Genomic DNA, 14,588 nt, shown 5'->3' with positions numbered 1-14,588 from the left:
ACTTCTTGCAATGTTCGAGGAAATCAGTGTTTTAGATAAGCGGTATTGCAACACATGGTGCACTTGTGTCCTCTTTTTATGAACAGTATGTTTGATCTTTTGGTTGCTTTGGTGTCTAAGAGCAGAAAACAAAGTGGAGTTGGGGTGTGAGTATCCTTATGTGGAAAAAAGTGGTCTTACGCTGTGGTTAGCCTGAATTTTTTGTGTGTTCCCATAGCATTGTTGTGACACGGTGGGAAAACTTCCTGCATTTCTTACTGGGCTAAGAGATCAAATGCGCTACATGTAATCGAACAGGGGCAACGGAAACAACAGTCAGAACCAACAACAGAGCAAAACGCAAATATTGCAGATGTTTTATTGCTAAGCTTATTACAGAATGTACAAACAGTCGGTAGTCCCAGGCTGTTCGTCGCAAATGAGTGTGGTAAGTCTTACAAAGATTGGATTTAGCTTTCAGTTTTAAAGAGATCAAGAGAACATGAATCCGAATGGGGTGTTCTGGTATCACAAGCAGCTTTAAGGAGTAATCTTATTTGGTAATTGATCAAACTTGTCTTGAAATCCAGCCTTGAAAAAAGAGAAAGGCTGTGGGCCTTACACCTTAATCTGTACCTCCTTGCTATGCCTTGTGGTTATATGGGAGCATTTCTTATCTTTCCAGTGAAAGATTGATGTGACTAAGGAAAATGGTGAAATGAGGTAAATGTTAAATTCTGTTGGTGGTACAATGCTTGGTAACTCTTGCTCCTTTACACTCTTTCAGTAAGTGCTGACTTGTTTCTGTCAGAAGTATATAATGGTTTCATATTGGGGATGAATGAATGTGCACTCTTAATATAGTTTGTTTTTTTATTATAATTTTCAAGTAAAAACAGAATTGAAGGAAAATTGTAGAATTTTAAGACCAAATGAAGAGAAAGGATTATGTTGGGCATGCTCTTGCTGAGTACGATTGAAAAGCTGTATTATCTTTTCCAAAATTAATGGGGTCAAGAGAGCAATTTGACACTCTGCTGGACATGTGTAATGAATAACTTGCTGAAAATCATTTCAGTTCTAGATATTTGCTGGTATTTATTTACATAAATATCTAACTGAATGGTTAATATAGTAATCATAGGAAATTACTGTTAGGAAAAGATCACCATTAAATAACTAATGATAAGGAAGCAACCTTGTTTTCCTGAAGTACAAAGTAATTACACGTCACCTTCCCGCCTTTCTCCCCCTCCCCCCCTCGCTCAAAACCTGTGTCAGCTGACTGAATGGTAATCAATGACTATGCAGTTTGGGGGATAAAGTATCTACTCATATATAATCCATGAAGTTCTGTATCTTGATCAGACTTTGCTGGACAGCCATAACAAGATACTGGGGCAGAAAAAATGGTGTAGTTGAAACTGCTTTTGACTTACTAACTTTGGTCATTYTCCTCAGGGCAAAGAATTCATATGTAATCAAAAGGTTATTCTGTTTCTTTTAAAATATAAAGTTTGGTTCAACAACATGAAACTGTTTTTTTTTTAACAGAAAGAAAATAACTAAATAACAGTTAATTTTCATGTTAAACGGGATACAGTTGGAAACAAAGATATGAGCAAATGTTTATAGCTGAATTGTTCTTTCATCTCATATAAAACATGTTGTTTACACCTGAATCTTAAATTGAATTAAAATAGAGCACTCTTAATTTGTGCAAGTAAAATGTGAAATTATTCCTGGACTTTTCTACTTAATGTATTGAGACAGTATCTTGATAAAGCATATACGAAATCACCTTCTGAAAACAATATTGCAAGACTCTCATGAGTCCAACCATAGAGGCTGAGTGAACAGTTTCTTCTCTGCTACCATGATGCTTCCTCTCGCATTGGCATCATGGTTCTGTTGTTGCTGCTTAAACGGATGAGAGGTATATGTACGTAATACTTCGGAAAGTCAGATCATACACTTCCACACAACTCTTTTTTTCTTAAAAAGGATTCCTTGTACAGGCTTTTTAAAAGAAAGATTAGTTGTTTTAATTCATTTCTTGCAATGGATGTTTGGGAGGTTTTTTGCTTAATTCCATCATCTCCTGTCTTAAAATGAACACCTGGCATGTATTGAAATATTCCTTTATTAGAAATATCTAATAAAATCTTCTGGTGCTAAGGAAACAAAACAAAACATGGATTCCTTTGTCCAAGAGATTATGTTAACATCTTCAAAAAAACAGGTACTAGTAGAGTCACTGCAGATTAATAAAATTGATAGGAGAATTGTTACTTTTTAGTCAAAAGGATGAAGTGGGTGTGATTGATGTTCAGTGGTTTTGCTATTTTTCTGAAGAGATTTGGCTTCAACAAGCATTTTGGCTTCTTTACTTTTATACACTTCAGGAATTAAACTGATGCATTTTTTTTTTCTTATGTGGTCCAAGAGAGGACTTGCTTACTACAGATTAGATGATGTAATAACAAAGTTCTTGCCCCAGCAGTGGAACCTGTAATAGGCACCATACAATGCTTATTAGTTGATTTAAATTGGAAAATTTTAAATGTATTTGATTGTTCTGTTCCTTCAAGCTGAAGAGTTTTTAAAAATTAAACCCAGTGTCTCTAGTGTTTTAAACTGCATAAAAAGCAAATAAAACTTCATTTATATTTGTATCTTCATGGTCAATGGAGACAAATGGAGAAATACATGGAAAACTCAGTGTAAAAATACTTAAGAGAGCATACTGAATATTCAGGGTAGTATTTGAAAGTGGCAATTTTAATAGACGAACATTAAAAAGTATTCAAGACTAGTATGCTGCTGAGCTAGAATAGGTCAACAGATGAACAAGCACCTGTATTGAAACAGAGTTTGGTGCAATACATTGCAATGTGTGTACATTAATATTTTAGTTACGAGTAAGAGTGCACTTCTGAACTGAATCTTGATCATTCCCACTTATGCACTTGTGTTGCATAGCAGTCCCAGCGTATGCAAGCTGGATTCCTTTCGGATTAAACCAAGCAAGAAAATGTGCTCTGAGAGCACATTGAATATGCTCTAACAACTGCGGAGTCCTTGGGACCAGATTTACAGCTAGTCTGAACTAAGCACCTGAAATCCGTATCAAATGGATGGAGGTTTCGCTCAGCAGGTCTGCTTCTGTTTGTCCAGCACTATTTGCTTATATAGCCTTGGCTTCTATTGTAGGTGCTAGTCAGAGAATCTTTTCACATAATTCACTTAATTTCAGATAATTCAGATTCTGGGGGGAAAAAAAGGAGGGGGAAGAAAGAGTTCAGGATCATTAAATTCTCTGCTTTTAAATGCTGAAGGACAAAAGTGTTTGATTAGCTCCTATCTGTTTGTAATATACTTCTTGTTAAAACTCTAGGTTTAAGTGCAAAACATATTTCAATACATTTATTTACCATTTTTCCAACACATCTAGAATGTTTTATTTAAGTCTTTAGAAAGTTATTTTTAGGTGGTAGACTTTCCTTTCTTTCATTTGTTCCAGTTTCTATCTAATTGCACTGTAGATGCAATTAAAAAAAAATTAATAGACATTTCTATTCCATAATGCACATAAACTAAAGGTGGACATAAATGCATTGTGTAGTTGTGTTAATTTTTGCTGACCATTAGGTCAATATAGTAACATAAAATCACACTAGCCTCTAAGATTTTATTTTATTTTTAGTTCTTTTCTTCAATAAATTCCCCCAAAGTGACAGGAGTTATTTAAATGACTATTAAAAATCATCTAAATCAAACCATTTGGTTGTATTTTTGTTTTTCTTTTCTGTTCAACTTAGTACAAATTGACTTTTTATGAGTTTGTAACCTTTGCCAGGCTTTGAATATAAAACACATCACAATACCATCAAACCATAGATGTGTGTCAGAAAATTGTGGTTTCTGGGAAAATATTCTGTCTTACAAAATACTGGAGACTTAGGAGAAATTACTGAAATGTTTAGAGACTGACATTTATGTTTGGAATTGTTTAGCTATTTATTTAGGCCTCATGAACTACATAAACAATCGGCATCTGAAAAACTCTTTAGCTCTGATGATAGGAAACTTTTCATGGTGCCATGAAATTGTGCAAAGCTTAGACTTTCATATAAAGAAGAAAAAACTCCTAATACCAGAGACTACGTGCTGTCACAAAAGACAAGCTCTCAACTATGAACAAAGTGCAGATTGAGAGCTACTGTCTCTGTAAAGTATACAGATGTAACACTGTAGCGAGGTCATCAGTTCCTGAGGCTTTTCTCTACTGACCTGAAAAATCTCTCTACTATAGTTACCTGATTTCATTGTTTTTTGAAATCCTGTCAACAGCAGTCAGGCTGTTAAAACTCATCATTCTTAACTGCAGAACTTTGGGTGAGAGTGAAGGCTTTTGCACAGGCAGTCGGAGCCTTGGAACAGACTCCCCTGGAGTGGAGGGATCCAATAGCGGAGACTGGGAAGGGTTTGATAATGTTTTAAAGTCCCAATATTCCTCCCTGCCCTTTCTTTGCAGATAAAATACATATGACTTTAGACAGCAACGGTCTAAGTTTGGGGATAATTTTATTCTAATAAGTAGAAACATTGAACAGGATGAAAGTTTTTAGTGAATAATATTTCAGTTGGTAAATTAGCTGTTGGAAGCATTTTTTGTGGCTGCTTAAGACAGTTAAATGGAGAATGGACTGAAATTTTACACTGTTTCTTTTCACAGGCTTAAGAGCTATGGCTTCCTTCAGCAACCTGACTATTGGTATTGCTCTTGCCAGTTTTGCCGTGTTCCAGGTCCTGTTCCATGTTTTAAGTTCTTGGGTGTCAACACGAATAACTCCTGGTTTTAACAATCTCAGCCAAAAAAGGAAGATTGAATGGAATTCAAGGTAAAGTATGCAGAACAAACTACAAATAATGAACTACCAGAAATTGTTAACACCTGTGCATATATATATATATATATATATATATATAAAAAGCTGCAGAGGGGTTAAGTTAAACATGTGAACTCTATGCCTGAGTAGCCTATTATAGCTTTAAAATACTTTTCAGGTGTTGTTCATGTTCTGAGCTTGAAAAATTGTACTGTATTGCTTTCACTGCACTCAAAATGCATTAGTCATCTCATTGTACCTACTCTGTGCTGTTTAAAGGTAATATCAGGTGGATGCTTTTAAAACTGTTTCCATTGTTTTAGGCAGCATTAGTAACACAAATAGTTTTTCCCTTCCATTTGGCAAACGTCCACCAGCAGTGTTTTTAATGGCACTATCTTAATTTCAGTTCAATCTTTGAATATTTATCTATTTACTTGAGCATCTTTTTAGGATGCTGGTTCACGGTATCAGTGCTGTAGGTTTATCTCCTTGTTAGAATCAACAATAGAGGCAGAAGGGGAAACTAAATTAAACTTCTATTGTGTTAGAGCTGAACTTCTGTCTCTAAGCCACATCAAGTGACCCTTGAATTACGTAATAGGGTTTCTGAGGACATATCCCATGCCTGTTAGCACTATGCGAAGCTGTAGTGCTTTACCAAATAGCATATGAATTGTTTCACAGGTCGTAAGTCTGCTAGAAATAAGTTTCTCTGTTCTCCCTGGGCTACACTGTAAGGTGTTTAACTAATTGATTTGCTAAACAAAGCACCTCTGTCTGTGCCCCTCCTTACTACAACTTTTCTGGGAGCTGAGAGCAGGGTGTAGATGTTAGTGCATATGAGTCGCAGTCCAGTGCTACATTCTGTTCTGAAATTAGAAGGCATGAAACTCAAAGCATGGCTCATCAAAAAGCTTGTTGATGTTATACCTTTCTGAGGAGGGTGTCCTGACTGAAGTGAAAGAAAGGCTAGTAGTACTTTTGTTTCAACAACAGATTGACCTAACACTGCTTTTGGTTAGCAGCGTTAACAGTCAAACTGCTGCATCATGCCAGTGTTTCACCCAGATAAAGAGACATCTCAAAATGCAACTTATGTGTTTATAGAGTATAGACATATATATGCTCTGTAGACAGCTGTGCAGGTAGAGAAAGTCACTATCTCTAGTCAAAATGGGTTGGGTTAGCTCAAGTGTTTTAAAAAGCTTTGCTGTGTGATCATTGCTGTGTTGTCTTATATTGAACTGGCATAGGGAGTGCTCACACAAATGGTTCTGTTGGCAGACCTGAAGGAAACTGGCGCAGAGTATGGTTATGCATTTTTATCAGCTCAGCTGGGTCTGGAAGAGAGCATCTGTCCATAGCCTGAGTAGAAATGTAGTATTGAAAATACATTGCTACAGTTTGGAGAGTTTTGTAAATCAGCCTTTTGAGCTGCAGCTCGGGATTATGTTCTCTTTACTATCGATTTATTCATTCTAATCTTCCAAGAATTATGAACCAATAAACTAGCTGCTTCTGGAATCTTAAATATACAAACTGTCAAACTGAGTTAAAAATTTTGCTTTGCCACAGATGTAGTGTAGCTCTTCAATTTGCTGTGCATAAGTTCCTGTCGCTTCTTCTGCAATACACATTTGTACTGCTATTTAGCAGTTGCAAAAAATATATATTTCTTACTAGAGGAGTAAGTATGCAACTTATCAGTGCAACTCTTTTATTTGCAGTTTAATGAGGAGTTAAATGATGCAGGCTTTGACAGTAATTTCAAGGAAATGTACTAAGCTTGGTAGCTTGACCTAAATTCTATATTAAAATGGAGTTTTGTACTATTTCTCCTCTTCTGTCCTCTCTTCTATAGAGAAACTTGAAAGTCCAGAATGCTTTTTTTCTTTTTCTTCCAGTGCTATATTTGTATATAGCTTATATTCTAAATATTAAAGTTTGCATAAACAGCTGCTCCTGAAAGAAACTGTGACTTCAAATGAATGAACTATGTTTTAGGATAAATTTTACTTCTTTCAGCATTATCCTCTTCTAAAGTTCAAAAATCCCAAGTATTTCTCAAACTCTAATCTTGCATATCATGCTTCATTTTAAAAGGAAGTAAAGTTCCTAGTCTTCTGTAATTCCTTGTTGCTAAGAGTCGACATTTTAATTAAACTATTAATTATCATTAAACTTCTGATAACTGAATTGTCTTACTTAGGAAAAAAATGGCCTACATGGTAATGGTAGGTAAATGTTCTCATCCAGCATGCTATGTTTGGCTATTCATATTGTATTGATCTCCATCCTTTTTTGTTTTGTTTTTCTTTTAAGGACCTCTTCCTTTGTAAGGTCTTCCTCAAGAAAAAGGCTATTAAGATGTTTTCTTTAAATCTTGCATAGTAGTGTTTAGAGTCCTGAGAATGACTTATGCGTATTTAAAATATTAGTAACTTCAAAATAGATTTATTAAATATGTACAAAGACTGCCTTGGTAACTAACTGCATCTATACATTTGTTTGTATATTGTTAATGTATAACTATATAATACAGTGCAGAGTAATGCCTGATCACACAGCGTGTAACTTAGAGTTCTTATGTTTGAAATACTATCCATGATTCAGTAAAAGTATTTTGGCATGTGATTTTTGTTCTTCCTAGTGAGACTTAGAAAGTGGGAAGGCAGAGAGTAGGTGCACAATATTACATGCAGTTTACGGCCGTGTTAAATCCATGGTTAGATGAACAAGGTTTAATTTACATGTTTTGGACATATGCCTATTGCATTGTTCTGCCTTCCAAGAATACATTCAGATGCAAAAGGGGCAGGAATGGCCTTGGCCCATATGCTGGCAGAACCCCTCCCAAAGGCCTCTGTCAGGTTGGTAATTACCTTCAATGCTTGTGAACGTTCAGAGTTCACCTGCGTTATGCCTACACCCCATGTACTTGAGACTGGAATCTCTAGGAAAAGGTATTAGAACTAGAATATGCACAAGGCAACTCTGATTGCTATGGCTTTACGTAAGATGAAGGAGCAACATGAGGAGTGTCAAATACTGGAAGTGAAGCTATGAGTTACATAGTTCATATGCACCTGTAGCTCTTACACCTCAGATAGTCAGTTACCACCTTTGTTACGTGTGTTTGCCCTTTGAAAACTGCAGTCTAGTTCAAATGCACTAGAAGTTCTTTTGGAAAATCTTTCTGAAACTCTGCTTGATAGGATTTCTGATTTAATGCCCCGTTTTCCCAAAACCTGAACTCAGCAGATTTATTTTAGCTCATCTATTAATTTGGTGCCTGAAAGCAGAAACCTGCCACTGCAGTGCATGCGGGCGAATCTAGATGTAAAATACGAGATATACTCTTAAGTTTTTCCAGTAAGCTGGGCAATGCAGTAAGTATTTATTTGAAGAACTGGATGTCATATTGTCAATAATGATTCACTAGTATAAGAGATAATTGGGGAAAATTATAGATCTCAATTACTTTACTTTCAAACCTTACTTCTTTATGATGGTCTTTCCCATCTGTATTCGGCCAGTCATATGAGTGGTTCAATGTAGTATAAAGAAGAGATGATTGTCTACTACAAAGGCATATGGATGCAATTGAGAATTTCTTTGGATACATCCTTCCTTAGGTATAATACAGAATATTCTAAATTGTAGTATCTATTTGTGACTGTGATCTGTTTTTCAGGACAGTGTCCACATTCCATGCCTTGGTGGTTGGTGTTTTTTGTGTATATATTTTGTTGTACGATGAAGCTGTTAATGCTGACCATCTCTGGTAAGGCGTTACACATATGTTGTGTTTATATTAAAAAAATATATATATAATTGAGAATGAAAAAAAATGGCAGTGTTAATTACTGAAATAATTGCTTAATTTCTCTTTAAAATACGGAATTGTGATGTGTCCGTTTTTAAGTCTGTATGTTTGATAATTACAAATTATTTTGTCAGTATTAATGCCTTATTGTACTGTGTCTCTGTGAAGTGGAATAGATATAGTACAGACAACTGATCTGAAATAGCATATTGAATTACTAAGGCACAAAACTGAAAGTATAACCTAAGTGGGTAAGACTGAAACTGTGCTATTTACTATAAGCTTTTTTTCTGGGAGAAAAAGGCAGGAGGAAAAGTTGGAACAGCTTATTTACATATATGAAAAATATATGTATAAAATGATAAATTAAATGAAGGTATTTATATTTCAGCCTCTCCAGAAGTTTCTATCAATCTGTTTTTAAAAAAAAAAAGTGCTATCTTCAGAAGGAGTAGGAATATTTTATAAACTGATTTCTTAAAGTTTTTCAAATTAACAAAAATATTCCATATTAAGCTTAATTGTTTCTTGATATCTAGTTAAATTGTTTTCATTCAGCCCCCCCCCTTTTTTTTTTTTTCTTGAGAGAGAGGGACAGACAGAGACAGAGGTGAAAGGTGCCACTTATTTTAGTTGAGTTAATTATAGATTGCTATTGGTGTTTTGGAGCTTTACTCATCCTCTGAGACCCTGTCCTTCTGGAAGGAAGAGGCTGTTTTTCCTGAAGAGTAACTTAAGTACTTTTAAGTCTCATTTCATATTTCTGTCATAGGTTGTTGTTTTAATCTTGTCAAAGGACCATGCTGTAGAGTCAGTCTAAACTTGCATAAATTTAACATCTGATACTTTTTCTGCATTTTTTGATACTGTAAATTAATGACAATTCAGTGTGGACTGGACAGGATTGGGTGCTTGAAGCTATGAATTCTGATTGCAGCTATGCCACTGACTTGCCTTGTGGCTTTAATAAATATAACATTAATTGTAACATGAATTTCTGCAGCATTGGCCTCTTCTTTATGTAGTGATATATGATCAAATCCTTGGCTGTCTGGCATTTTTTCATTGTATTCTAGTATCTTTGGAGAGACCAAATACAGTTGTCTGCATATCTTATGAGATCTGTTAACCATGCTGAAGAGCAGCAGGTTATTTTAATTCTGTGTGTATGTGCGTGTGTGTGTGTGTTAAGATTTACAAGATACAAGCTTTTATCTTAGTTTGTTTGAATAGACTTTGTTCTAAACAGTACAAAAGTCGTGAATGGCAGAAGTAAAAAACACTTGGTGAAGTTAAATGAGTTGTGTCTTAACATTAGTTAAATTTTCTTGGTATTGTTCCAGGAAAAAGTCAGATAAACTGGAAAAGTAACTTTTTGTTCTTAATAAGTTTGAGCAAAGTTATGTTAGATAACTTTTTGTATATAGCACTGAAAACTTAATCTTGCTTAAGGAGCCTTAGCATCCAAGTTTATGTAAAAACATTGAATCTTAAAACAGAAAATCTGCCTGCTTTTGGGAGAAAGCTATTCTGTATTTCTGCTCTTACTTATAAATAGTTTTCTCTCCTTGGATACCTTTAGAATTACTGTTACCTGTGGCTTTATTTATATGTGGTAGAATAAGGATTTTTTTAAAGTATATATTTAGGAGTCTACTAGTGGAAGGATATCTGATCTGTGTTTTTAAATCAAAGCTGCAAGTTAATTTTATGACAGTATTTCTCTAAGTTTTTTTCCTCAGGCAAAAACCTAGTGCTTTCAAGAATTTGTCAATTGAAAGTCTGTGTAGAACACATTCTAGATCTGAAAAGCAGTATTTTTAGTTATTAAACTAATTATATTAAAATGTATGGAGTATCACTTAACCTATTTAAAGCAGTTGTAATGATTTAAATTCATGTTCATGCAAGTGACTGAATAAGTGCAAAGGAAGACTGAATGTATTGCCCATGACATTGCAAGTACTTGTATACAGCCTGTCAGTAAAATAAAACATTGCTTTCCTGGTAGCACTCTTGTGTTTGGCTTTCTACTACCAGAAGCTACCAACGATGCCAGAAACATAGGGTAGTTTTCTCAGAAATTGCAGATGTACTTATTCTTTTAAGGCTGGCTTTTATGTTACTCTTAAGAATGAGATAGCTAGCATTTGTCTGTACATTCCCCTGTATGTCATATTGGCTCCCTAAATGCAGTCACTAAATTCCTAGTTGACCATATAGAGCTTTAACCATTTTTTTCAGCATCTGTTTTATGGCTTAACTGTATATTAAATCTTAATTTCACCTCACAGTTGCATACCATACTTTTCATTTTTATGTTGATTCGTAGTTGAATCCACATAGTTTTGATTTTAATTAAATAAGACTGGAGAGGAAGAAGCAAATTCTAAGGAAAATGCCAGATGGATTGTTGCAAAGGTGGTCAATCATGTGGAAATCTGATGCCTTTTTCGAAATGCAGATGTAATCTTGGGACTCAAACATTTACAAGTATGAAGGATGTGTGAGCCTTTCTATAGGAGTCTCATATTAACAATGTGAGAAGCATTTGTGAATCTAGCTTCAGCAGTTTACAAGTAAAGGGCCAGGAATGCTTGATGGAACTTCCTTGGCCTCCTCTGTCCGCTATAGCCTGAGAGCATTGCATAGATACTCCAATTTTGGACTACCAGAAAAGTTTTGATAGAGACACTCTTTCCCTCTAGTTGTTGGCACTGTCTTTGTGTAGTTACTGACTGGGTGACGGTGTCCAAATTGGTTCTTTCCTGCAGTGTGGTGTGTGTGGGATGTGTGTGTGTGCGTGCATGTGTGTTCTTTGTTTGCTTGCTTGCTTGTTTCCTTTAAATAAGGAAAATCTCAAGTTCTGAGCCTCTTGGTATGTCAGCCTAACTTCTGCATTTATGCATGGATGTGAAGCTTAAAAGCATGGTGATGATACCATAAGTCTTGAAAGGGATCAGGACTCCTGCTAAAGGCAGGATGGAGAGAAGGTGTGGTCCTTGCACTGCTGTTAGGTTATGCCTGAAACTAGATACAATTGATCCTAACAAAGGATAATAGAGAATGGAGCATTGATAATTTAGAGGGAGACATCTGCCTTGTGTGTGTACACCTTTTTTGATGGTCTAGGATTTCCCATAACATTTTGCCTTTTTTTTTCCTATATGTAATTCAGACTGAGATAACACAGGCTGTGTAAGAAATTGTTTTTGAGGTGGGTGAGAATAACATGATAGAAAATGTGGAGGTGGTAGAGATTAGATAGGGAGAGGGAGAAGTGAGTGAGTGAAGTTGTAACTTCACAAAAGAACAGGCTTTTTCATTTAACTGTCCACTCTGGGGTTATTACACTGTCTTTTTGAAGTGTGATATTTGATTAGTATTTGATTTTTATCTGATATGACTCTATTTGAAAAGAAGCTCAAAGAAGGTACATCATGTGGACTTTTGTTCATTATATCTGCCTGTGCATGTTCCTGCATAATTCATTTGCCACACATACCTCCTTAGCAATCACAAAAGAGAGAGCTCATCCCTTCTGCTTATTCAGGTCAATCCCTGTTTGTCACTCCTGGAACTTGGTTGCACCAAAACTAGGCTGCAAACACCTGGTCTCATAAGCTCCATTGTATTTTCCATTCTAGAAGATTGATCAGGCAATCTAGTAAACTTTAGACTAAATTCTAATCTTCCCATTAATTGGGATTATTTGGGATTCTAACAGGGAATCTTTCTGAAGGTATTGGGAGGTGCCAAACGGGTTGTGCAGCCATATATGCTGCTCAAGTTTTGGTTTAAAGTCTGGAGAGAGTTTGTTGCAAGGTGGCCATTTTCCTGGAAAGACTGAAGGGAAATGGATCATTCCCTGTCTCATCCAAATAAGGGCTCTTTACGTCTGCACTCAAGATTGAGATTTATCTGGCTGATTCATACTTAAACAAAACATATGTAGATTTGATGCACAACTTGGCTTATATATATATGGGTGTGTGTGTAAAACAATCTTTATGCAGAGGAAAAGAGAGCTGCTTTCCGAACTCCTCAAAGTAAGAATGTGCAGAGGACAGTGGAAGAACAAATAAAAGTTGCTTGTTGTAATGTTTCCCCATCTTGAGCTGTATTCACAAATTTGGGTTTGTTGAATATCCTGGAGGAACTGAAGCTATATGCATGCTTGTAGGAGCCTTGCTTGCTGAATATTTGGAACAAAAATGGAAGGGACAGAAGGTGTGAAATTATTCCATTAAGCATTGCTGCTGGAAGGTTCCTTGAGTACAAAGATCTGGCAAATAAATTCCTATCATGTGTTCTTCTATTCTGCTTATTCCTGTAGATATAATAAGCATAAGTCTTACATATATGAAAAGCATCAACTGAGTAAAACATTCTTCTCTTCCTTAATGAAGTTTTAACATGGGCAGAAGAGCAAAAAGGAAGTTGCAGTGTGCCAGTTAAAGTGCTGTGAGACACTACTTGGTCTGTTCTCTTTCATTCTCTGACTGTTTTAGGAGAAACTAGTTCAGGGTACCTGCCGGGTTTCAGTTCTAGTCTCTAGCAAGCTTCCCCAGGCAAGAGGTAATCCTGACTAGGGTAGTTAACAGGTGTCTTCTATCTTGGTGGAAAAGGAACCCATTTTCCAGACTAGGAGCTTCCTCACCCAAATATCATAATGTCTTACTGATGGGCCAAGTATTAGGTGACCTGATGGACATAATGATGTTTGATATGTGTGTGTCCTTTGCAAATTACATTGTTATAAAGACTAACTGTGCATTTTTGGTATTTTTTACAGGGGTGACCCTTCAATTGTGAAACTGAATATTGCTATTACCACAGGCTACCTCATTTCTGGTAATTATGCAGTTTGTATACAATGTACACAATGTATGTATTTATGTTGAGTCACTATGCTGAAAATGTGATATGTGTATACAGTACAGGTTCTAATGTGGCTTTTAAAATTACTAATGTAGTTGTGGGTTGTGGTGAAATCACAGGGTCTTGCCTGTGGATGTGAAAGATGGGAATGATATCTCTGCAAGCACTAAGGAAATGCCCTGTATGGTTTTGTGATGGTTTGATATGCAACCACCAACTCCAACTCGCTTTAGTTCTTCAGCCAATTTAGGTGTTAGAAGGTGTTAAAGTGGTGCCCTTCACTCACTTCAGGGTGTCTAGAACTTCTAGCACTCTTAGATTTTTTTTCTGATGACCTCAAAATGCTGGCAGGGGCAGTTTAGTAACCCTCAAAACTAGCTGAGGCAAGTGATGCCTTCAGATTCCTCCCATACCCACCTTCTAATTTCACTTTAAGCCCAAATTTAGTCCTATGTGTAAAACTAAGAAAATTTTAATTATTTTCTTGATATGGCATTTACCATTACATATATTTTCTGTTCTAAATTATTTATTGTTAACTAAAACTGTCTTGGGAAAATTTCTTACAAAGCATTTTGGAGTTTTCTTTTATTGTCTGTGGGAATGCTGACTTGTCAAAGCCAAAACTTTTTGTGATTCATACTATTTTCAAGGAAAACTTCTCATGTTAGGATGGAGTCTCTGATCAGAGATCGAGCCAGGTACTTGGTTTTGTCAGACTAGATTTCTCGCCCCATGGACTGGATAAATAGGTGATCAGAATGCCCACTTAGAATGTGGGTTGGGTTGAGCATCCAGTTTGCCTGTTGGAGGAACTTCATCTCCCTTATTTCAATTCATTGGTATCTATTTTTGAATAATTATGCATTAGACTTTCATTATAAGTTAATGAATGCCTTTGAATAGAGACCTGAACCTGGCCACTAATTCTTTCTCACTTCCTTATATAGTTTATGTTTAATTATTTATAGGAAGTGGAGCAGCTCTATCAGATAATGTAGAGTCCT

The 14,588-nt window shown here is 35.8% G+C and overlaps 1 protein-coding gene across 8 annotated transcripts in view; it reads left to right on the top strand.

Annotated features, from left to right (window-relative positions):
* The window catches only part of TMEM56 (transmembrane protein 56), a 45,075-nt gene that overhangs the window by 16,801 nt on the left and 13,686 nt on the right, over positions 1-14,588 (top strand). For 6 of the 8 annotated variants that reach the window (XM_026057698.1, XM_026057696.1, XM_026057695.1 and 3 more), the window contains 3 exons: positions 4,718-4,883; positions 8,569-8,658; positions 13,496-13,554. In XM_026057698.1, the coding sequence (XP_025913483.1) occupies positions 4,718-4,883; positions 8,569-8,658; positions 13,496-13,554 (315 nt within the window). The other 2 variants (XM_026057702.1, XM_026057700.1) reach the window with 2 other exon arrangements.

Source organism: Apteryx rowi, unplaced genomic scaffold, assembly GCF_003343035.1.
Source record: "Apteryx rowi isolate R43461 unplaced genomic scaffold, aptRow1 scaffold_14, whole genome shotgun sequence".
In the NCBI taxonomy this organism is placed as follows: Eukaryota; Metazoa; Chordata; class Aves; order Apterygiformes; family Apterygidae; genus Apteryx; species Apteryx rowi.
Note: the sequence above shows the minus strand (reverse complement) of the source record. Positions and strands in the feature narration are given on the sequence as shown.